We start from the raw sequence: 23,938 nt of genomic DNA on the forward strand, positions 1-23,938 counted from the left end.
AGGTAATTCCTTCCAATGTTTTTTTTATACCATAAATTTGTCCAGTCACTTTTTGAGTCTGTGTAAGCTTTTAATATCCAAGCAAACCCTGCAACAAGGAGTTTCACAGCTTAATTCACGCAGGTTTAAGAGCCACTTGTTTTGTTGATTTTGAACCCCCTATCTCTGTTTGATGTTAGTTCTGGTCTTGGAAAAAACACTGAACACGTTCCCTGTCTCCATTCTCCATAGTGAGGTAACATTTTATAGTTAAATTTCCAAACAGGAATAACTGTTTCAAAGTCCATCATTGTATACAAGAAGTCTTTTTTCCCCCCTCTCATGCATCACTTAACTTTTTTTTTTTTTTTTTTGTGCTGGTAATTTCATCAGGTTTTTTTTCATTCCATTTATTGTCCTGTATTTTTTGTCTGTGGTTCTTCAGTCTGTCTTTGTTTTTATCACCTTGAATAACTCTATCATCACCAGATTTTGTGTTCACTGCTCATCACCTTCTCAAGTTTAATATCTTTTGAACAGCACAGATGACTTGATCTTTGGAGGCTTTTCACTGGAGACCTAACTCTACTGTAAAAAGTGGCCCATGTATTTCTGTTTCTGTTGCCTATCTTAGTTCTTTTTGCCTCCAAGAATCATGCATTTTAGTTCTTACGACTTAGTTTCAAGAGCCTTTTGTAGAAGAACCATGTCACATGACTGTTGGATTCTTTTGGAGTAGCCTGAATCAGACAGATCTTCCTTTGCTTGTTGAGTTCTTCAAGAAGTTCAGTTGAGTTGGGAAATGGGATACATCTGAGGATGCTAAGAGTGTTGGTGACATCATGTCAAAGCCACTTTCCTGTCATCTCTGAAAGGTCATGGAGATCAGGGGAAGTCCTGATGACTGGAAGAGAACAATCGCACCCATCTACAAAAAAGGGATAAAAGCAAGATCAGAAACTGCAGAGCAGTCAGACTCATTTCAGTCCCTGGGAAAATTACAGAACAGGTCTTTCAGGAAGCTATTGCCACGCACATGAAGGAAAAGGAGGTGGTTTGGAAAAGCCAACAGAAATATACTATCATGCTTGACCAACCTGATTGTCTTCTGCAGTGAAACAGTTTGCCCAGTAGACATGGGACGAACTGTGGATGTCATCTACCTTGATTTCTAGCAAGGCATTTGACACAGTCTCCCACAATATCCTTCCTGACAAGCTGGTAAGATACAGACTGGATAGGTAAGATCACAAGATGGGTGGAAAACTGGCTAAACTGCTGAGTTCAAAGGGTGGTTGTTGATGATTCAAAAGCAGCCTGGTAGCCAGTCAGAAGTAGTGTTCCTTAGAGCTTGTTATGGGGTCTGATACTATTTTTATGACTAAGATCTGTATGACAGGACTGAATTTCCTCACCAAACTTGCAGATAACAGCAAACTGGAAAGAGAGAGAGAGATTCTGGAAGGAGGAGCCACCAGTCACAGAGACCTCAATAGTTTGGAAGATTATGTTGATAGGAATTGCGTGAGATCAGAGGGAAGTCCTTCACCTGGGACAGAATAATCTCAAGCACCATTACAGGGAGGAGTCTGACTGGCTGGGGTATACCTTTGCCAAAAAGAACCTGGGGGTCCCAGTGAACAGCAAGCTAAAATGATTCAACAGTGTGCCCTTGTAGCAATGAAGGTGAACCGTATCCTGGGCTGCATCGCCAATCTACTGTAGCCAGTAGATTAGGAAGTGTGATTATTTTACTCTATTTGGCAGTTCTTAGCCCACACCTGAGATAATGTGTCCAGTTTTGGTCCACGGTTTAGAAAGAGACACTGAAAAATTGGAGAGGATCCAGCAGAGGGCCACCACAATGATTAGAGGGTTGGAGAACTTGGCAAAGGAATAAAGGTTGTAGGGATTGGGTTTTTTCAGCCTTAAGAACTGAAAGCTCAGGGGGATCTAGTCACAGTCTTCAAATACCTGAAAGGTAGGTATAGTGAAGATGGAGGTAGCTGCTCACAGACATGCACAGTGAAAGGACAAGAGGCAATGGCACAAATTGTTTCAAGGGAAATGCCATCTGGATATGCGAAGAAAATTCTTTACCACTAAACACTGTGAACAGGTTGCCCAAAGAAGTGATGGAATCTCCCTTGCGGGAAGTGAATAGTCAAGAGTCAGTTTAGGAGAGTCCTGGAAAACTTAATCTAAAGCCCTGCTTTCAACAGAAGCTTGGGCCAGATGGTCTCCAGAGGTTCCTTCCAGCCTCAACTTTTCTGTCGTTCTGTGATGGCCTTTTACAAAAGCTATTGTGGCTTTTCTTCATATTAATCCATCTGCTTTTTTTGTGGGGTTTTTTTGCTAATTTATCTACACCTGATAAGAATCTTATTGACTTGTGCTTGCCTGGAACTTGTTAAAATATTGGTGTCACATCTGCCACCTGCCACTCCTTATATTAAGGCAGTTTTAAGTAAAAGCTTTTATAGCTCTTTTAGTAGTTCAGTAATTTCATCTGTGAATTGCTGTAGACCTTTCGAAAAATACATTCTGGTACTGGAGAGCTGATAGTTTTCATTTTGTCTGTTTGTTCAGTAGCCCTTGCTGTTGACACTTCAATAGCAGACAGACCTTCGAATCCCTCATAAATAAAAGCTTTGCAGTGAGACTCTTGAGGCTCTTCCACAGTGAACACAAATGCAAATAATTTTTTTTTCTGCTTTATCTTCTCAGAGTGCTATTTGTTTTATAACTCTATTGTCTTTTTATCAAGTGGACTGTCTAGTGGCTAGCTGCTCCTAATATGTTTAAAAAAATGCTTTTTTATTATTTGTTGAGTCTTCAAGTTGTTTGGGTTTTTTGGACAGCCTGATGGTGGGGTTTTGTTTTATTTTTTTTATTTGTCAGGATATTTTATGATTTGTTTAATCTATTTTCTTTTTCACTTGGACAAAACTTCAGTTTTTGAACTGATGTGGTAAAAATGTCTTCATTGTCGTTATCTTTGTGTTTAGCTATGATGGCTTGCTTTGAGTATTTTTTGGAGGGTAATAAACAGTCACTTTGAATCCATATACATTATTAAGGAATATCACACTTCAGAAAAGCTAGAGAATTTTGGGCCAAGTTCTCCATATATACGTATCAGGACAAAATCAAGAGTTGCTACTCCTCTTTTGATTTGCATGACTGCTCCATGAATCAGTTGATGAGGGCATCCAAAAATTAGTCCTTCTCTCACCTTCCAGTGTTAAGTTTACCCTGTCCACATAAGGTTTTGTGGTTTTGCAGCCTATGATATCCTTCAGTATTTCACAGTCATTGTTGCTGTCTTGATCAGGTCATCTTTAATATGTACCCTATACTAAAAGTATTTTGGAAACTTGTCCTACTGTACAGTTAAAGCTGAGTTTCCAATCTGGAGGCAAGTCCTTTGGAAACCTGCTCCATCATCTCCTCAGAGCACTTTTAACCAAGTTTCCATGTAGAGGTCTGTCTGAAAAATTTAAAGATCACACATAGTTACTGCAATTCCTGAGTGTTTGCTATGGAGCGTACTATGGTACTTCAGACTAAATGGGGATATTAGAAAATACAATTCTGGAAACATGCTGTGAATTTATTTAATTTTTCTTACATTTTGTCTTTGTTTTATTCTGTTTTTCATTGTTCAAACTGTCAGGTACTTAAAATATGTGCTCTTCTTTAGTCTACATAGAATGTGAATGTGATTTAAGGTTATTGACTACTGTAGATATAGATGGTAAATGACTGTAGATATTACATATAATAGGTCCAAGTGATTGAATTATATTCAGGGTTTGAAAGCTTTATAAATTGCCTACCTCGTATGTAAAAGGTGTTTTTATTTAATGCCTCCCTTTTTTCTTTTTTTCCCAAAACTTGCTTTCTCAAAGGTTGAGAATGATCCTCGTATGAAATTGATGTATACAGAGTGTCTGAGGCTATGCGGAAGCTGGTTAGCAGAAACATGCTTGGAAAACCCTACAGTCATCATGCAGAAATACTTAGAAAAGGTGCGTGCAGTCTTTGAGATAATGCTGTGCTAAAATATGGTGTTAAAATGTCAATTTTTTCGATGCAGCCTTTATTTTTCTGGATTGAAATTATGGTTTCTTATAAAGTATTATAGTTTCACATAGTATTGTGTAACACTGTAATTTTATAAAATATTCAGAATATATGTTTATAGAATTCACAGTGAAACTTCTGTGTAATATTGGCTTAGGAGTGCAGTGATTACAACTATTGGTCCAGTTTTCCTTTCCTATTCCACTCCATCCCCATCCTTCCTTTCCTTCTCAGGACAGATCATTCACTTACCATGTTTTCAGTATGGGCATTCTATTTCTAACATTCTCTTTCCAGGTGCTGGAAACTCTTGTTCTAGTGTTTCAAAGTACTGTAATTTTTTTTTAACTCATAGTCAATAATAGAAGCATTTTTATTATATTTGTCCAGTCTGCATTTCTTTATTTCATGCTAATTTGTGAAACTCTACATAGTTGCTTTTCTCTGTTACTCTCTACAGGCTTTTTTCACTCTGATGATTTGAATCAATGACTTTCACATATAATTTCCTTTTCTTTTGGGCACTTTTTGGCCTGTCTTCTATGTTTTCTCACTATCTTGTATTGTAAGGTTGTAAAATTATTGTAAAACTTCATGCCTAGTTACTCTAAAAGATAGATAGCTGTAGGAGACTCCTGTATGGTTATTAAAGCTGTTTCATGCAGGATAATCTTTTTGACTGTTTGCACTAGAACACTCCTCAAATATTAAATTCACTTAGGAGAAAAATACTCAACCTGGTAGGTTTTATTTTGTATGCATATATATTCCATCATAGGCAACATTAAATAACCTGTTTGAGCAGATGACCCTGCTTGAGCAGGGGGGTTGGACAAGATGACCTCCAGGTCCCTTCTAACCTCAACCATTCTGTTTTTCTGTGATAATATCGAGTTTAATCAAGTATTATGCAGCACTATTAATCTGATTATCAGTCTTACCATTATTGTAACTTCCCTTTTAGGCTGTGGAAATTGCTGCAAACCACAGTGGAGACAGCAGTGATGAGCTGAAGAAAGGAAAGATGAAGGCCTTCCTGTCTTTGGCTCGTTTCTCAGATAATCAGTACCAGCGAATTGAGAATTACATGAAATCTTCGGAGTTTGAAAATAAGCAGGCATTACTGAAGAAGGCCAAAGAGGAGGTCGGCCTCTTCAGGCAGCGTAGATTTCAGGCAAATAGGTGAGCATTCACATGGAGAGGTGGTTACTATGGAGCTATCAAAGGCTCCATCTTTACTAATTCTCTGGGCAAGTGGTACAGCATGGGTCACATCTCTACAGCTGAATTTTTCCTTCTCCATAAAACAGTGGTCAAATCTGTAGTGCTTGTTGCAAATAGTTTCTGAACTGTGCCTGAACATGGTCTAGGAGAGTCCTAGACAGTGTGGTCCAAAGCTAAGCCAAGGAATGTTACAGCAGTTAAACAGTATGGATGATCATGGACCAGAATTCACATTTATTCCCTGGATCTGTTCAGTCTATTTGACAGGGAAAAGATTACAGAGTGGAAATAAGTGAGTTTGAGATTTTTCTCCATTACACATTTGGTGAAAGAGTAGAATTCATCTTAATACAGAATTCTTAAAGATTTAGTAAGAACAATTGCAAGTGAGTAGATAAAATTGAACCTCAGCTGTTGGAAACTGAAGTCTTTACACAAATGATCTGGACTGGATATTCACATTTATGCCAATATTGAGATTAAATCATTAAAAAGAAAAAAGACACTGACTGAAAATTTACTTAGAGGGGTGGGTCTGTGTGGACATACACCGAAGCAATAGCTTCCACAATTTGGTTTCTCAGTTGTTTATTTTACTGTGCTTGTACATACAAAACAAGTTTAAAAAATGTTAAATTAGTAAAAGAACTAGGGATGGCCTTGCTGTAAGTTCATTAAGAGATAATTTGTTGTTTAAAAATAATGTCTGTTCATATAGGTATACAGTGAAGGTTCAGCGAGAACTTGAACTGGATGAATGTGCCATACGTGCTCTAACTGAGGATCGTAAGCGTTTCTTGTGTAAAGCAGTGGAGAACTATATCAGCTGTTTACTAAGTGGAGAAGAATATGATATGTGGATCTTCCGACTCTGTTCTCTATGGCTTGAAAATTCTGGAGTTGATAGAGTCAATGAAATGATGAAGGTATGTGTCTGCTGTTGCTTTTCCTTATGCTTTGACATTAAATTATCCATCTTTCTTCTCCTTCTAATTCTGTGTTTCTAGAAGATGAATTATAGTACTGTGCAGTGTGCTTTCCTATGTATCTCCTTAACATTTCCCTCAAAACTTGTTTTTTTCAGTCATCATTGCTCATCAGTTAGTTTTTCATCAGTGAGAGCTGTAATTCTCAATGCATTTTAATTTAACTTAATTCAATTTAGCATTTTAATTTGACAAGTCTGTATGATTAAGCATATTTCATGATCTTTCACTGTTGTCACCTTGTTCTTTACACACCTTGGATACTACCCATCTTCAACATCCTTTAGTACATTATTCTACTTTATATAATACATACTTTTAGGTGAAAGGATATGCTTTGAGATTGTATAACACAGTAGGGACCAGTAAAGTTCTCATTCTCAGGCTTGTTCTATCATTTCTAGAATCATGCAAGAAATCTGCTAATTCTTACCTAATGATCTGTGTATAACAGAAATCTGTATAATTTAATTATTTGCTTTGTATTATAATTAACTTTGAAAAATAGGTGTTCCTTTACTCATATTTTTAACACACAATTGTTTCTTGTCTTAAACTAGATTGTAATTTTTTTTTCGATTAGGATTGTCTCTTGCCACAAAGAATCTAGAAATTAATTCTCAATCAATGTATCTAAGATCTGCTCTAATAGAATAGAAAATAGTTTTCTTATGAAGCACTTGTAGAATTTAGGACACAGGGACCAAGATGATGTGATACTCACTGGATTGCTATTTGATCACACAGCAATGATTACTCTCAATTTAAAAAAGAATGCAAAACCAAAATTGCTAGCTCTTACCTGGTATTTTGTTATTAGCTTTTTTGTGTGTGTGTGTGTGTGTGTGTGTGTGTGTGTGTGTGTGTTTAGTGCAGCTTTCTAACTGAATTTTCTCTACTACAGAAAAATGCAGAGAAGATTCCTTCATACAAGTTTTTGCCTCTGATGTACCAGCTGGCTGCTCGGATGGGAACCAAGAGGATGGGTGGTTTAGGATTTCATGAAGTTCTGAATAATGTAATTTATGCTTTTTATATCTAAAGATATTTTGCTTTGCTTAGTAGTGCATACTTCTAAAAAATATGTACCTTCCTTTGTGCAATTGTAGCTAAATGAGTTATGTAGGTGATATAGGTGTATTAAAAATGATTGATGCAAAATCAGTATAGTGGGGGGAGAAGGGGAGAGGATTGGAGACTTTTTTCCTTGCCACTTAATTGATTTTCTTGTTGTAGAATAGTCTTATGCAGGTATAGGAATATACTTTGAATGTACTTTAGTTGTGGAAATACCATCTAAGTAGTACTCTGTTTTTCTTATTAGGAACCTTAGAAGTTCAAAAGAATTAATAGTGTTAATTAAGTAATTTTTTTTCTTCTGTACAGTTTTCAATAATGGGATCTTTTTGTTTTTCTTGACAGCTAATGTCTAGAATTTCACTGGATCATCCACATCATACTTTGTTTATAATATTAGCTTTGGCAAATGCTAACAAAGATGAACTCCTCACAAAACCAGATGCAATAAGAAGAAATAAGTTAATTAAAAATGCACCAAAAGAAATCTCCCAGCTTGATGTGGTGACTACAAAAAAATTCTATTCTATTAATCACATTCAGTCTTTTCATTTTGTTAAAAAATGAAAAAAAAAAAAAAGTCAAGGGGTATTTTAGTGTAGAGCTCATCAGCTGACTTTTGTTAAGAAAGAGTAGGAGGAAGAAAGTACTTTTAATAATTAAAAAAACCTCCTTTTGCGCATACATTGGTAATTATTATTGAAGGAAGTAATTATGGGATGGAACAAATCATGATTAATGTGTCCTTGATGTGTGATTCTGTAAAAGGCAGTTTAGATGCAACAAAGACTTGAGTGGGTTTATTTTTAAAAGTACGTACCGAATTGAGTATTTTTTCTGCTTTGAGTAATAACATCTATTCTAAGTAAGTATTTAGCCTTGTGCGGTATATCTTTTGTTCCTTTATATGATCTTTATATGTTAAAAGCCATGATGATAGGTAATACTGAACTGTGCCTTCATGTTAATGTTGTTACAGCTTAATTTTTGTTGGAACCTGTCTTTGGAATCATCTCATATCTAGATTAATGCCCCTTCTTTCCCCCATCACTATAGGCCTGGCATGGCTGGTTGTCATTACACTCTTACTCCCTACACTGATAGAATTTTTCACCACATTTTTATGTGGCTTTTTTTCATCTTTCTCTCAGATTTGTAGTTCTTTTGTGGTCCCACCCTTAGGATTAGGATTGTGCTAAACTCAACTAAGTCTCTCAGAGTTAGGCATGATTTTTGCCTTTTCCATACAGGCTTTTTTTTCAGTTGGGAGGAAATAATGGAAGCAGGAAGATGGTGGAAGAACATCCAAAACTGCCTGTCCCTTTTTCTGAAGAATTTTTTGCACTTTGCCCGGACAGATTTGCTCCTTCTCCATCCCCAATAATTTTCTACTTTACTCATTATCTCACATTAGACAACACAGAACTTTTCTTCGAATTATTTTTGTTCATATCAGGCTGTCCATTATTGCAATTTTCTCTGTTTTCATAGGATGTATCTCAATTGTACTTACTTGACTGCATGTTATGATGCATCTTTAATCTTACGAGGTGTAGTTTGCAAGATCTGATATTTGTATTTTGTTGGGTTTTTTTAGGACAGAATGGAGGCTGCTAGCAATATAATCAGTATCATAAGAAAAAGGAAAGCTCATATGGTTAGAGGCATTGAAGCACTTTGTGATGCTTACATCACATTAGCAAATGTAGATGCTACTCCATGGAAATCTCAAAGAAGTAAGTCTTGGAAAAATTATTTTTGTTTTTAATAGTGAAGATATATTTTATTTTCTTGGATTAAAAAGTATATTTCTAAATATTGATGTTTAGTTAAAGGAGATACTGTGCTAGCAGTGTGTCCTGTTTTTGATAAATGTAGAACTTAGTCTGGATCAAAAGTCATAGTAATTACTTGCACTGTAAGGTTCAGACTTTGAGTATGAAACTCCAGAAAACTCCAGTTGTCCTGTGGTCATCAGCAGCAGCAGCTTGACAGATGTATGCAATGAGGTCTTGGGTCCCAAGAGCAATGTAAGCTGGGTTTTGTGAGCTTTGGTGTGTGTTTATAGTTCTGAATTTAAAAACACAAATTCCTTTTAATTACAGAAGGAATAAGTATTCCAGCTGACCAGCCAATTATTAAACTGAAGAACTTGGAGGATGTTGTTGTTCCTACCATGGAAATTAAGGTGACTGAAGTTGAAATAAATACACACTATAATATCAAATCTTAGAATCAACTTCAAATTTTTATAATGGTAGCCAGGGCATATATCTCTCCATCAAATTCCCGTGTTCTTTACAGGTCAGCCTACCAGGGGTGCTTTCCTGTCAGATGGGAGATGCAATGTGAGATGCTTTCCTTAGGCTTTAGAAGACCTTGACCCCAAGTCTTAGATTTGCTGGATAGTGGCTTATTGTGTGAAGATGGCTTTGCCGCTGTTACCACTGACTAGCCTTTCATTATCAAAGGGGGTAACAAGCTACCTAAATCCCAGAGAGGATCTTACTTTGTAAGTGCTAGCTGAGAGTTTCAGGGGGGGCACTTAATGTCCAGAAAGTTGTGAGAATTAATAGATATGCCTCTTCAGCTGTTCTTAAATGGCCAGCTTATGTGTCTTTACCATTCAGTAATGGTGAGTGACCCATTCCCATTAGCATAAGTGGTCGATTGTATGGGTGTACTCATTCTTAGATACCACATGCTCTACCTAGGAAACTTACCAGTTTCAGGAGTGTAGAGTTGCTTTTTGGGCCAGCCACCTAAAATGTACATCTCACGAAGCCAAACTTCCCTATGTTGAAGTCCCTCAGGCTATGTCTATAAAGCTAAATAAAACCAAGCCAAGGGACATTATGCCCTTTGACTTCAGAGGCCAGGAATTGCCACTCATGCTAAATAGCATTTGTTTGTAGGGCTCCTGTTGGTCCCAGGTGTTGGTCCTTTGTATGACTCGACAGTCAGTTTCTTTGCCTTTCTTCTTCTCCAGTACAAACTATCTGAAATAGTTGAAGGTCTGCGATGTAAACAGCTAGAGTGATATTTCCTTATAGCTAACCGAGTAGGGTTGCTTTGTGGCATGAGGATATGGAGGATGGCTGAAGATACAGATCCTGTAGATTTTAACAGTTTTAGGATTGTAGATTTAGTTTGTCTGCAGCCTAATGAAAGCCTAATGCCCCCCAGCTGTACACAAACATTTTCTAGAGTCAATGCTAGTTGGGACAGGCTGAAATTGTGTCAGAGCTTGTTTAGTGGAACTCTGCAGCACCGTGTCCCCTCTACCAATGAGGTGAACAAGGAGGAATCAAACTCACTCCTTTGCTCAGCATATTTTTGTAGCCTTTGTGGGTATTATCCTTGTAGATGATGGTATGCTTATATTAATATTTAGCATATAGTCTGCTAATGAGGTTTGCAAACAACTCATTACCACTTTCTCTGAGTGAAATGGAGGTAATATTTATATTAATTTTAAACTAACTTATAATTTCAGGTGGATCCCACAGGACGTTATGAAAATTTGGTGACAATAAGGTCTTTTAAGCCAGAATTTCGGTTAGCAGGAGGCCTGAATCTGCCTAAAATAATAGATTGTGTAGGGTCAGATGGTAAAGAAAGGAGGCAGCTGGTAAAGGTAAGTTCTGTCAGTTGTAATGACATCTCAGAGACTTGGCATGTAGAAATTTTTTTGAAGTTCTCATGTCAGTTTTCTCATGTATCACTTCTGTACCATGAGCAGACTTTTCACAGTTCAGTGTCAGTTTTCTCAGTGCAGGAATGCTTTAATAAAGGAAATTATAAAGTAATAATAAGTAATATAACAACAACAACAAAATAATAATAATAATATCTGATAATAAGTAATAATATTTAATATTTTTGTAACTATTTTTCAGTAATGCATGTAATATACAGTAGCTTACCTGACAACAACCAGAGCTTGTGTGGTCATGCCTCAATGAGTGACCTGGACTGTACAGCAAGTAAAAGCCATCAACATTTTGTGTTAAATACCTCCTTTTTTCTTTCTTCCCCATATAAAAAGAATTAAAATTCAGAGACAATCAAAAACATGCACATAGAAGCACAAATCTCTCAAAAAAATTTATTTCTCATTAAACTCAATTGATTTCATTCTGTCTCTCTTTGAATGTAAACATTCAGCAGCTGCTGGGAGAATTCTGTTTTGCTGTTAAGTATCGGGTAGTTTTGAAAGTTTTAAAGGGAAGCATAAATCACTAGATCTGCATCCAATAATCAGAACTGCAGCACCAACTGATGCTGCTTCAGCTGTGTGCTGGATTGCTAAATATGGTGAATGAAACATCCATTTAAACTGTGAGGCAGGTAGGTCAATTGAAACCTTAATCAAATAACATTTGTCAAAAAAAAGAAGAAAAAGGTGATGTTTTAAGTTAATGATGGTTCTGCTTAAGCAGCTGAGCACTATTAGAAAACCAAATACAGAGAAAAACAGTTGTTGATTACATTTTATTACAGGTGATTATTGTGGAAGAGTAACTTGTGTTTTGTGAAAATTTTTTAAATAATTTTTTAACGTTGATGAACAAGAACTTGGATGCTGAAAAGTGTTCTTTAACTGCTTTTTCTGTTTATGCTAAAGGGGCGTGATGACCTGAGACAAGATGCTGTTATGCAGCAGGTTTTCCAGATGTGCAATACATTGCTCCAGCAAAACACTGAAACACGAAAGAGAAAATTAACGATCCGAAGATACAAGGTAACACTAAACAGCTGCTGCAGCAGAGGAATAACTGCTACCGATAAAGCATATTTCTCCATTCTCCTCTTTTTAACCCAAAGACAATATAAAAGTGTATTTATTTGTGTGTTGTTAAAATATTCACTGCTCCTTTAGGGTATGGAATAAACAATTAATACAATTTAATTATTAAAATTACAACAATTATTACAATTTAATTTTTTCTAAATCCTTAAAAAAAAATTCTGATGCCAAATATATATTTAAATACTCTTCAAAGCTTTCTTTACATGAACTTATAATTGAAAAGAAATTGTCATGCGCTGTCCTTGAATTGTAAGTTGCTAGTCATTAAACTTGAGCATACAAGCTTGTTTATGAATTCTCATCCATTTTAGTGTTGCGATTTTCCTTAATTAATAATTAATTTTAGTCTTGCAGTATTCCTTACAATTGAATCCAGAAGTCCCATCTAGTGTCTGTTCATGCAGGATTTGAATTGCAGAACTGTTTTTGTTGGAATTGGAAATACAAGAATAAATTCTTATTGTGAATGCAGAAAGTGTATTTGAACAGGAACTTTCCCCTCCTCCTTCCTTTTTATGTGCTTGGGTTTATAACAAAAGCTATGAAGGTGACCTCTGAATTAAGTACTCTCTAAGTAAAAGTTCTTGTCTTTGACAAATGAGAAATGTGCACTCCAGAATCTCTAAAGGAGCTTATCTGGATTGCTAGCATAGTTTTAAGAATTCACAGGTGGAGTTAGAGTCACATTTTTTGACTAATTTTCAATGAAGACTCAGGTTTTTATGTGTGCAAAAATGAATGAGATAAAGACAGTTTAACAGGTAAAGGAAAAGCCGCACACGCAAGCAAAGCAAACCAAGTAATTCATTCCCCACTTCCCATGGGAAGGCAGGTGTTCAGCCATCTCCAGGAAAGCAGGGCTCCATCACACGTAACGGTTACTAGGGAAAACAAACGCCATCACTCCAAAGGTCCCGCCTTCCTTCTTCTTCCCCCACCTTTATATGCTGAGCATGACATCATATGGTGTGGAATATCCCTTGGGTCAGTTGGGGTCAGCTGTCCCAGCTGTGTCCCCTCCCAGCTCCTTGTGCCCCCCCAGCCTGCTTGCTGGTGGGGTGGGGTGAGAAGCAGCAAAGCCCTTGGCTCTGTGTGAGCACTGCTCAGCAGGAACGAAAACATCCCTGTGTTATCAACACTGTTTCCAGCACAAATCCGAAATACAGCCCCATACTAGCTACTGTGAAGAAAATTAACTCTACCCCAGCCAAAACCAGGACACTGCTACAGCAATTGAGGTAACTCAGCAGCAACCCCATGCAGCGCTACAGGCTTGGGGAAGAGTGGCTGGAAAGCTGCCCGGCAGAGAAAGACCTGGGGGTGCTGGTTGACAGCCGGCTGAATATGAGCCAGCAGTGTGCCCAGGTGGCCAAGAAGGCCAACAGCATCCTGGCCTGTATCAGGAACAGTGTGGCCAGCAGGAGCAGGGAGGTGGTTGTTCCCCTGTACTGGGCACTGGTGAGGCTGCACCTCGAGTCCTGTGTTCAGTTTTGGGCCCCTCACTACAGGAAAGACATTGAGGTGCTGGAGCGTGTCCAGAGAAGGGCAACCAAGTTGGTGAGGGGCCTGGAGCACAAGTCTTATGAGGAGCGGCTGAGGGAACTGGGGCTGTTTAGTCTGGAGAAGAGGAGGCTGAGGGGAGACATTATCGCTCTCTACAACTACCTGAAAGGGGGTTGTAGTGAGGTGGGTGTTGGTCTCTTCTGTCAGGTGGCTGGAGATAGGACAAGAGGAAATGGCCTCAAGTTGAGGCAAGGGAGATTTAGGTTAGATATTAGGAAAAATTTTTTTACTGAGAGGGTTGTCAGACATTGGAACAGGCTGCCCAGGGAAGTGGTTGAGTCACCATCCCTGGAGGTATTCAAAAAGCGCGTAGACGGGGTACTTCAGGACGTGGTTTAGTGGGCATGGTTGATGGTTGGACTCGATGATCTTGAAGGTCTTTTCCAACCTAAATGATTCTATGATGCTATTACAGCCAGTTATAAAGTGAGAAACTGTTCCCTAGGATGGGAAGCAGAGTAAGACAAACCTAATATGTTCACACAGCTACCATATATTTGTTCCAGATTTTACTTTTTGTGTGAAATTTCCACAATGCTTGTATTATCCCATTCAAGCATAGCAAGCTGTTGGCAATCACAGGTCATTCAGAATACCAACGCAAACATGCAAATTGAGTATAATCAATAAGTTGTATTGAAGTACCTAGTGGAAGGTTCTCTGGTCTAGGAAGAAATTTGCAAGTATTTGATGATAGAAGAACCTTGAGTGTATTTTATATATGTGTATTTAGAACATATATTGTTGTAAGCTGTATGGTTTGGGGGGGGGTTTTGTTTGTTTTTTTTTTAAAAACAAACACAAATATACACCCATGCTCTGTGGCATGCATATTCATAGTTGTGTGCGTATAACCCTTCCCCATGTAGCAGTGGTTTTGTTTTTACAGGTGGTTCCCCTTTCTCAGAGGAGTGGTGTTCTTGAGTGGTGCTCGGGAACAACTCCCATTGGGGAGTTTCTTGTCAATGTCAACGAGGGAGCTCACAAGAGATACAGGCCAAAAGATTATTCCAGTTATCAGTGTCAGGAAATAATGATGGTGAGTCAAAATAATTAAAGAAAAATATCTGGCTTACATTCTTTTACACAGAGGGTTGAGTTTTTTTACATATTTATGGAGAATTATATACTATGCTCTAAGTATATCATAATGAATATGACCAGTGGCGTGAAATTAGTAGTTCTTCAAACTAATCTGAATGCAGCCTGGGAAGAGTTTTTACAAAATCAAAAATTGCTAAATGAATGACTGTTGCAGGAAAGATTTGAATATAGCTGAATCTCCAAGAAGTCTGTGAACTCTTTTCTGGAATATAAATCTATTGGAATTCCAAAATGATCATTACAGAGACCCAACAGTGTCAGTATAAGGTTATCTGACAGATTTAAGTTATATTTGTCATGTTTCTCGTTGCATTGAAAAATCATTTTACTTTCATGAATAAACCGAAATTCTAAATATTAGTCCTTGAAAATAAAAACATAGTTTTAGAATGCAGCTGAGATGAATGTAACATCTTAATGCTGTTAGACAGTATGAAGGGGTCTGGCTTCTCCTCCACCATGACAGCCATGTACCTTACACCCCCCACAGTGAGTCAGCGCAGGGAGCTAAGCCGAAGAAGACTAACTTTATGTAAACCGGCAGAAAAATACCTGGTTCAGTAGATACAAGTAGGGGAAGGTTCTTTCTTCTGATGGTAGGTAGCTGCTATGTGGATTCAGCTGGTTTAGTTTAGTTCCACAAACCACCTCACCATACATTTAGAAAATTGTAAATTTTACTTTATATCACCATGATTGTGCAAGAAATTATTTCCTTTAAGTTGTATAGTACTAACAGGATGAAAGTATATTTAAATTTGGCTTTGTGCAGCTTTTGCATGTGAATGAGTGAGAAAAACTTTCTCGCAGTGACATGAGCCATCAGATAAGCAAAGGTACCAGAACAGAGTGCAAGAGGAAGTATCTCCCAACGAGATGTGCTTACCTGTACCTGCATATAAAATACACATGCTGAGCCAAAGAAATGGGAGTGTGTTTTTTACATGTAGCCCATGAGTTGTGTATGAAAATTTAATTTAGTAAAACAGATAGATAGGTGCACTAAAGATTGCTGTAAAAAAGACATTAATTCATAGCTCAGAGAGGGAAAGGAGTGAGAACAGCATTTGATGGAGGGGAGAGGGGTAGAAAGGAGGAATGTATTTATTTCAAAGGAAGAGGTAATTTCCTTTCGGAGCAGTCGGTCATGGGGAAAACATCTTGTATTTGTTTAAAGGGTGCACAAAAGAAACATTCTGAAGAGAAATACAACATCTTCGTGAAAGTCTGCGAGAACTTTCAGCCTGTGTTTCGTTATTTCTGCATGGAAAAATTCCTGGATCCAGCTGTGTGGTTTGAAAAACGATTGGCGTACACTCGCAGTGTGGCCACATCTTCTATAGGTATTATATTGGATTATTAACATGGACTTTTTGGATTCTTTAAACAAAGAGTTTGTACCATTTCAGAGGTAATGGCTATTCTGCTTTTGCCACATGTCAGAAAAGGGGCAGTAGGGGGCAAAAACTGCCAGCGAGAACACCAGCATTCTTTTTGTAATTAAGATTTCTGATTCATCCCCCCATTCCCACCTGCCCCTTTCTGCAGTAGAAAAACCGAATGAAATTCTGTGTTTCTTTTTTTTTTATATAGTGGTTTGTATTTTTAGGTTCTGGTAGGTTTCTTTAAAGTTTCTACCTGACTAATTCTGTTGTTTTGATTTATCATGTACTCATTTGATTTCAAATGTTTTAACTGAGTTAAAAAGCTTAATCTTTTACTTTCTTTGTACTGGCATCATTAGCCATGGCTGAAATGTTTTTTTAAGCTTTGGCATTTTCCCCTTGATTTTTGTGTCTTAATAAGGAGATATATGTACTTGGACTGTGGATTTCCTTTGGATGACTCATTTCTATATGGAGTCTCTGGAAGACATTTGATAGTAGATTGTATACATTGCAGTAGATCCTCTTTTAGATGTTAGCATGTTGTTTATACACCTCTTTTTGCTGAAAAAAATGAGGTAAATGTATAGTTCAGGAAAATTCAGATGAAAGATTTTTGTAGCAAATACTACTGTTATCCATGTCCATTACCTAATAGAAAACAGTAATGGGTGTAATTTGCAGCAAGGGAGATTTAATTTGAAGGGTTTCTCCATTTAAGGACAGTAAAGTGCTGAAATAGGCTTACACAAAAGATCTTATAAATTGTGTCACTGGAGATTTTTAAAATTGACTTAGACAAGAATCACTCAGGAACTATTTAGGTATGGTTGAGCTGCCCCTACTGAATTATGTGCAGTCCTGTTTTCTGGATTACATGATACTGTGAGTTAAAAGGTTTTCTTAAAAATAGTAATAATAAACTCTAATTTTATTGTGCACGTGGTTTTTATCCTTTTTTTTTTTTTTTTTTAAAAAGCTGTGAAATTGTTTGGTTAACCTGTCTACAGAGAGAAACGGGAAGAAGTCTGTGGAGTAGATGAAACAATACACATCTGTATGAGAATAACCTTTTTATAACCTTTTTACAACTGTATTCAGTTAACCTTTTGAGTTTGGATTTGTGGAATGGCATTTGCTCTTTGCTGGAGTAATATGTATACACGGGGGAAGAAACAGTCTCACTTTTAATTTGTTTGCATGTGTTACACTGATTCTAATAATCTTCTCTTTGTTAAATTTTCCCTGGTTTTTATGGCATGTAAATATGGTTTCAGCACTTAACCTTTTTGTTTTAGTTGGCTACATTCTTGGACTTGGAGACAGACATGTTCAGAATATCTTGATAGATGAACAAACGGCAGAACTAGTGCATATAGATCTGGGTAAGTGGGACAGGCAAGAGAACCTTAATTTTTCTTTACTTTAACATTTTTTAAAACACTTCTTATCCTTTCATTTAGGGGTTGCTTTTGAGCAAGGTAAAATCCTTCCCACACCAGAGACTGTTCCATTTAGATTAACCAGGGACATTGTGGACGGAATGGGTATTACTGGCGTGGAAGGAGTCTTCAGAAGGTAAGTGCTCCTGTATTGCATAGGGGTAAGGAGGCAGCAGAGTACCTTCGGCATTAAGATTGTTACATGTTAAATAGTTCCAATGCTTGAGAGGAGACTCAGATTTCTGCTGATAATATCCAAACCTAAATGCTGTCCTCTAATTCATACACTCTTATTTATATAACCAATTACAAGTTCATTATTGTTGCTCAGCTTTTCATATTCTTCACTAACTAATGGGTTATTGTCACCCTCTTGTGGAATTCTGGGATGGCTCAGTGCTTCCAAAGGCTCCACAGCTAAATTTCATCCCTTGATTTAGACTGCTGGATTTTTTTCCTTCAGAACTATGTATTTCTTTCAGAGCTATACTATATATTTGGAGCTAATAAGTTTCTTTGAACCATTTTGTTCTGTCTCTTATTTCTGTTCAGTTCTATGCAAGTAATTTGCAGTCTTTTTCTCTTTTGGATCATATATTTGATATTACTTTGCAAGTGCAATATCTCAATCCCACAATAGATTTGAGCTGGAAAACAGAAGAATCCTAAAAGGGCTGAGTTTCTGTCAACCTCCATCCTATCTTCTGTGAATGACCCAAGAGAGCCCTGAAAAGGAGGACATTTCTCTCTTCATGATGTTTGCAAACCCCAAATTTATGGTCTTTAAAAAAGTACATAGTGTTGTCTTTGTAAGGTAGCAATTAATGTTAATAAGTAGTTCTTAATATACCTTTGTCCTGTGAAGGAACAGTCACTGCCACTTCTATTCTAAACATGATGCTGTCAAATTCACAGTTCCGTGTTACTTCTGAAACTTTTGTCCGATGATACAGAAAAACATTAATTGTTTGGCTGCAGCTGAAGTAAATACAGTATAAAAGGCACTGGTGCAGGTAACTGTTTCTGCCTCAGCCAGATTGACTTGTAACTAACAGTTTAGGTGTAAGTGCATAAAGAAGTCCTCTCAAGATGGGGTGTGAACCTAGTTAACTTTCTTGGGTGTGTTCTCATCCTGAAGTAGACAGGAGGCCTAATCCCTCTTTCACTGGAGTACCTGTCCTGTAAGGAAAGTTTTGTATTCCTTCCACAAGCTTAGTTTGCTTGGGAGTGAATGGAGTTAACCACTTCTGTATCTAAACTCATTGGAGAGATTTCAGAAATAGTTTAAAGTCTGGCTACTGTGCTCATTTCCTGTTAAGGAACCCTACCAAGATTCTCCAACGTGTTGCAGAGCACATGGCACACACGTTTTCATCCAGCCAAGCAGTTCTGCCATTGTGGCATACCTGAACAGTCAGTGTTAACTCAGTAGTTAATTCTGCATGTAGAAACATTCCAGGCGGTGAAACGGGTAATCTCTTTCCCAGAGGGAATATATTCAGTGAACTACCCAGTCTTCTTCTGGTCTTACATTTCTAAATTTTTTTTTTTTTTCCCCCCTCCAAAATGAAAATATCAAAGAGGTTACTTAAATGTTAGAAATTAACTTTTAAGAAGGGTACAGATATCTGTTATTTAAATGATGAAAATACCATTCTATTTTACCAAAATGAACCTAAAAATACAGTAAAATTTTTTCTAGATGCTGTGAGAAAACAATGACTGTTATGAGAAATTCTCAAGAAGCTTTGCTGACTATTGTAGAGGTAAGCATTTTTTCATTCTTTCTGCTAGTAACCTGCCAGAATATCCTCAGTTTCTTGTCTTTGTCTTCATATGCATTACTATACCAAATATTCATGTAGGGGTTTTTTGCTGAATTTGAATGTAGTAGTGTTGGCCAGATTTGTTAATTCATGTAATCTTCAATAAAATCAAGACCAGCTTGCATTTTCTATGGTAACTATTCTTTTCTGGCATATGCTGTTTTCCCTCTTCAGTATCTAAATGTTTCTAGCCATAGTGCAACATTCCTAGCATGAGTAGTGCTGATTGAATTAAGTCCTCTTTGCATAAGTCACAAAGAGGAGAATTAAAGTAATTTTTTAAAGCAGCTTACACTATGCATTAAAAACTAACGATGATATTTAGTTCCTAGAAGAGTATTAAAAAATTACCTCTTCATTGCTGAGATGGGACTAAGTGGCAAAACTGACTCTAGTATGAACAACGCAAATACCTGGAAATGACCAGATGCAGTTTTATTGTTGGATTGTCTACTAAGCAATTTAGCCCAATTCTATAGGATTTAAAAAAAACCCGCAAACCTCCTAATATTGTGGTTAGCGTGAGCATTACCAACTGAGTATTTCTCTTCCTGCTAGGACACTGAACTAGCTGTAATTAACAGTTTAAATTAAATAGAGGTTTATTTACTGTGTAGGTGCTGCTCTGTGATCCTCTTTTCGATCCTGCTAGGACACTGAACTAGCTGTAATTAATAGTTTAAATTAAATAGAGGTTTATTTACTGTGTAGGTGCTGCTCTATGATCCTCTTTTCGACTGGACCATGAACCCCTTGAAAGCTTTGTATTTGCAGCAGAGACCGGAGGATGAGGCTGACATGAGCTCTACACCCAATACTGATCCACAGGAATGTAAAAGGAAAGCCAGGTGCAAGATTTTTTTTTTTCTTGCTGTCTGCCTACTGCACTGTTGCCTTGCTTTATGTTTTTCTTACTCAATGTTGCTCACATTGTTCAGGATCCATATCTAGTGTGCCTGTTTTTCTTTTTTTATTCTGCCAGCAATGATGACCAGAGTTTTAACAAAGTGGCTGAGCGTGTTCTGATGAGACTTCAGGAGAAGCTGAAAGGTGTTGAGGAGGGAACAGTGCTTAGTGTGGGAGGCCAGGTGAACCTCCTCATACAGCAGGCCATGGACCCTAAAAATCTGAGCCAGCTCTTTCCTGGATGGAAACCCTGGGTGTGACTTGGAAGGATCCAACACATTTTTAGAAGAAACCTATTTTTATGCACCAAGTGTCTTAACATTTCACATTGGTATTTCACAATTAAAACTTGTATCAGGCGTAACCATGAAGGCTTATACGTATTAGGATTCAGTGGATGTTTGGGGTTTTTTTTTTCAATAACCTATTACTGAGAAAACTTTTTTTTTTTTTGGTCCACTTATCTTCACCATACAGTATAAAACACCAACCAGTACTTTGATGTTCCTTGTGACCTGCAAAGACTTTGCTTGGGCATACTGGATGCTTTATATTCTTAAAGCCTGAGATTCATCACTTTTGTGTAGTGACTGTGTAGAATGGATGAAACTTGGAACTCTGAAAACCAAGAGTCATGAAATAACTAGCTAAAGTGCATTTCAAAAGGGGGGTTATACTTTAAAGATAATGCTACAGTGAATATAAAAGAAAACCAGAGAACCTCATGTTTAACAAACTGAGGATTCTTGGGTTGTTTTTTAGCTTAGTTAAATGGACAGTTCTTTATATAGATACAGACTTTGAGCCAAGTATAATACGGCTGCTTTTTTTCCTGTTGTAAATGAAATTATGTTGGTACTTTATTTTTATAACATTACTTTAATAGTATAAAACAATTTAAAATATTTAGCTTTTGTAGCTCAGACTTCCTTGATGAAATAGACTGACTATATAATGAAGCTTAGCATACCAGATATGCCTCTAAAGCAAACAGTCATTCTGTATCTGGAATAAACACCTATCATAAACATTGCACTTGTATTTTGAGCACAAAAATTTCATTCTGATTGCACACAGTTTTACAGAAGACATTGTTCCTTCTGAAATAAAAAGACCTACTGTAATTGGATAGTCAATGAATATGGATAATAAGAGAATCCACTCAAATAACAGTCTCACTGGTATATTTAATAAATCTTCCCAAATCATATTCATATTTAAAAATATGAATAAAATTTGGCATACTCTCACATTATCTTAGTTTACACTTTATGCATTTTTATAGCAGTATAAGTGAAGAATTTCTGTTCTAACTAACATTTCATTGATTTTTATTAGTACAGTGTTCGCACAATTTTTATGCTGTATCTTTGGTTTTTAAGTTAATGTCAACATGGCAAGATGGTTCTTTTGTGTTACGTTTTCACGAAGCTGACATAAATGTCTATTGATCCTTGGAACCAAAAGCGCATCCTGGCTTTTCTGTGGGGAAGAACTCTCATCCGGGGATAAAGTGATTTGTTCTCTGAAAATGACACTTACCTGACAGAGCACACACTCTGTATGTGAATTTGAAATGACACTTTAGGAAAGGGAGAAAAGTCCTACCAAGCAATTACAGAATGGCAGGTAGGAAAGAACTAAATAAAAAGCACTTAAAAACTTAAACACAAATTTAAAAAATCGAGTAGCATTTCTGGAATTTTTTCTCATGCTTCCTATGGAGGAAATACTTTAGGCATTTTGGGGGTTATTTAATACTAGAACTCTAGCTAATCATATAAATGAATATTGCATAAAAGCCCTTGGCAGATCCTGTCCTTCCTTCATGAGCTACTGATGTTCCACTTGGATACTTTCATCTTGCTCGGCTGCAATTTAGAGTTTTTTACTTACAGCCAACAGTGAAATCATTAATATTGATACCATTTTCTCAGGAAAGTCTAACTTCAGAGGAAAGAATTTAATTATTCCTCTGCAATGCTGTTAACTTGGTGTTTAGTGCCTGTATTTTGAATGTCCATACATTTTAATTGTTCAAGCTGAATGAAATGCAAATAAAAATGCATTAAATATTGTAAATGTAACTGAAACCTGCTTACATTATTTGTAAGTTCCTGCAGCAGTGAAACACCAGTTAGCTGACAAACATGAAAACAGTTTGAGTTACTAACAAACCTTAGAGTCTCCAAAACAGTCAAAATGTGTGACACAATCCTGTTCCTGAGATGTGTTCAACTAATCTAACATTCTTGAGATAATTGTCATCTGTGCAAAACCTCATGTAGCCAAATAGTAATTTTCAGAGACTGTGCTTTCTTTTTGTTCCAGTAACGCCTTAATTTTTAACAGTCAAAATCAGAAAGTGAATGGTTTGCAAAAATGTATCATCTATAGATACACACTTTTCCTTGTATAAGAACAGAAAAATAAAACCTGGGTGGAAATGCTGTTTAGTTCTGAACAGTGGTTTTGTCACAAATGCTACTACTGATGGTAAGGTGGATTAGTATTTGAGAGCCTCAAATATATTTACTATATTAGTAAGCTAGAAATATGTGAAGACAAGTATTAATTTCAGTATTATTTTTTTTCTTGGAATGCATCTTAGTAATTTTAAACATTTACATTTAGAAAAGATAATTCCTAAGAAAAATGAGTCTGTGGTCTAGTATGATGGGGAAGAGTTTTTAAACAGCAACATATTTATTTGAAATTAGCTTTTTCTGGTGAAACTTCTGTTGGAGAAATGTCCTCAGGAGTATGAACTGTAAAAAAGTTAAGTGTTAGCAGGTAAACCTATTTGAATTACATACCTGACTGAACTTTTCCATCAGCAAAGAACTGTCCCATGAATAGGAATCAGATTAAACTGGCCACCTGGTACATCCAACTTAAATAAAACAAGGATGTCAGTCTTCATGAGTGCAGATCTGAAAACTTCTATTGTTCTTAGAGATAAAACCACCCGAAAATCATTTTCTCAGTAACTATGAATTAAGTAGGTCACTATTCTATGTTACTATGAAACTCTTGAGTTTATATAAAGCATTCACTACAATTTACTAAATATACTACTAAATATTTTTAAATGCACTAAAATGTTAGGCTTCATATTTTCAGGGGATAATGCACTCTATTATACATTGTTACTAATTGTACTCTTCATGAATATTGTTATTCCATACCTGCACAAGTGGTAATGCTTCAACGACAAAGGGTCAATAAAGATACCTTTGTAAAGAGGTGATTCCAAAATCTGCCCAGGCAATTTGGTTGTGTGATTGGTAAGTGATGACACTATACTTTTTTACTGCTACTTTCATCCCTGTGAATTTAAAGCTAAAGTAAGGCAGTCGTGTTGTCTTGTGGAACCTGTAGATAGCCTGAAACAGCTCTCAGGGGGAGATTACCTCATACCAGTACTTAATGATGACACCCAAATATTAGCATTAAATAAAACTGTTCATTTCAGCAGGTAGGTTGAAGAGTGAAACCACAGTGAGAAAGACGGGAAGTGTGCAAGGGAGGTTTTAGGTTCTCTTCC

At 36.8% G+C, this 23,938-nt stretch overlaps 1 protein-coding gene across 2 annotated transcripts in view; it reads left to right on the top strand.

Annotated features, from left to right (window-relative positions):
• Positions 1 to 23,637, top strand: part of ATM (ATM serine/threonine kinase) — an 80,684-nt gene extending 57,047 nt beyond the window's left edge. For both annotated transcript variants that reach the window (XM_052812354.1, XM_052812355.1), the window contains 16 exons: positions 3,891 to 4,010; positions 5,030 to 5,247; positions 6,008 to 6,215; positions 7,180 to 7,293; positions 7,698 to 7,856; positions 8,950 to 9,088; positions 9,458 to 9,540; positions 10,849 to 10,989; positions 11,980 to 12,096; positions 14,618 to 14,767; positions 16,010 to 16,175; positions 17,516 to 17,602; positions 17,681 to 17,795; positions 19,362 to 19,425; positions 20,197 to 20,333; positions 20,468 to 23,637. In XM_052812354.1, the coding sequence (XP_052668314.1) occupies positions 3,891 to 4,010; positions 5,030 to 5,247; positions 6,008 to 6,215; positions 7,180 to 7,293; positions 7,698 to 7,856; positions 8,950 to 9,088; positions 9,458 to 9,540; positions 10,849 to 10,989; positions 11,980 to 12,096; positions 14,618 to 14,767; positions 16,010 to 16,175; positions 17,516 to 17,602; positions 17,681 to 17,795; positions 19,362 to 19,425; positions 20,197 to 20,333; positions 20,468 to 20,651 (2,202 nt within the window). In that variant the 3' untranslated portion in view covers positions 20,652 to 23,637. The remainder of the gene's footprint in view (positions 1 to 3,890; positions 4,011 to 5,029; positions 5,248 to 6,007; positions 6,216 to 7,179; positions 7,294 to 7,697; positions 7,857 to 8,949; positions 9,089 to 9,457; positions 9,541 to 10,848; positions 10,990 to 11,979; positions 12,097 to 14,617; positions 14,768 to 16,009; positions 16,176 to 17,515; positions 17,603 to 17,680; positions 17,796 to 19,361; positions 19,426 to 20,196; positions 20,334 to 20,467) is intronic.
• The last annotated feature ends 301 nt before the right edge of the window (positions 23,638 to 23,938 follow it).

Source organism: Harpia harpyja, chromosome 17, assembly GCF_026419915.1.
Source record: "Harpia harpyja isolate bHarHar1 chromosome 17, bHarHar1 primary haplotype, whole genome shotgun sequence".
NCBI classification, from domain to species: domain Eukaryota; kingdom Metazoa; phylum Chordata; class Aves; order Accipitriformes; family Accipitridae; genus Harpia; species Harpia harpyja.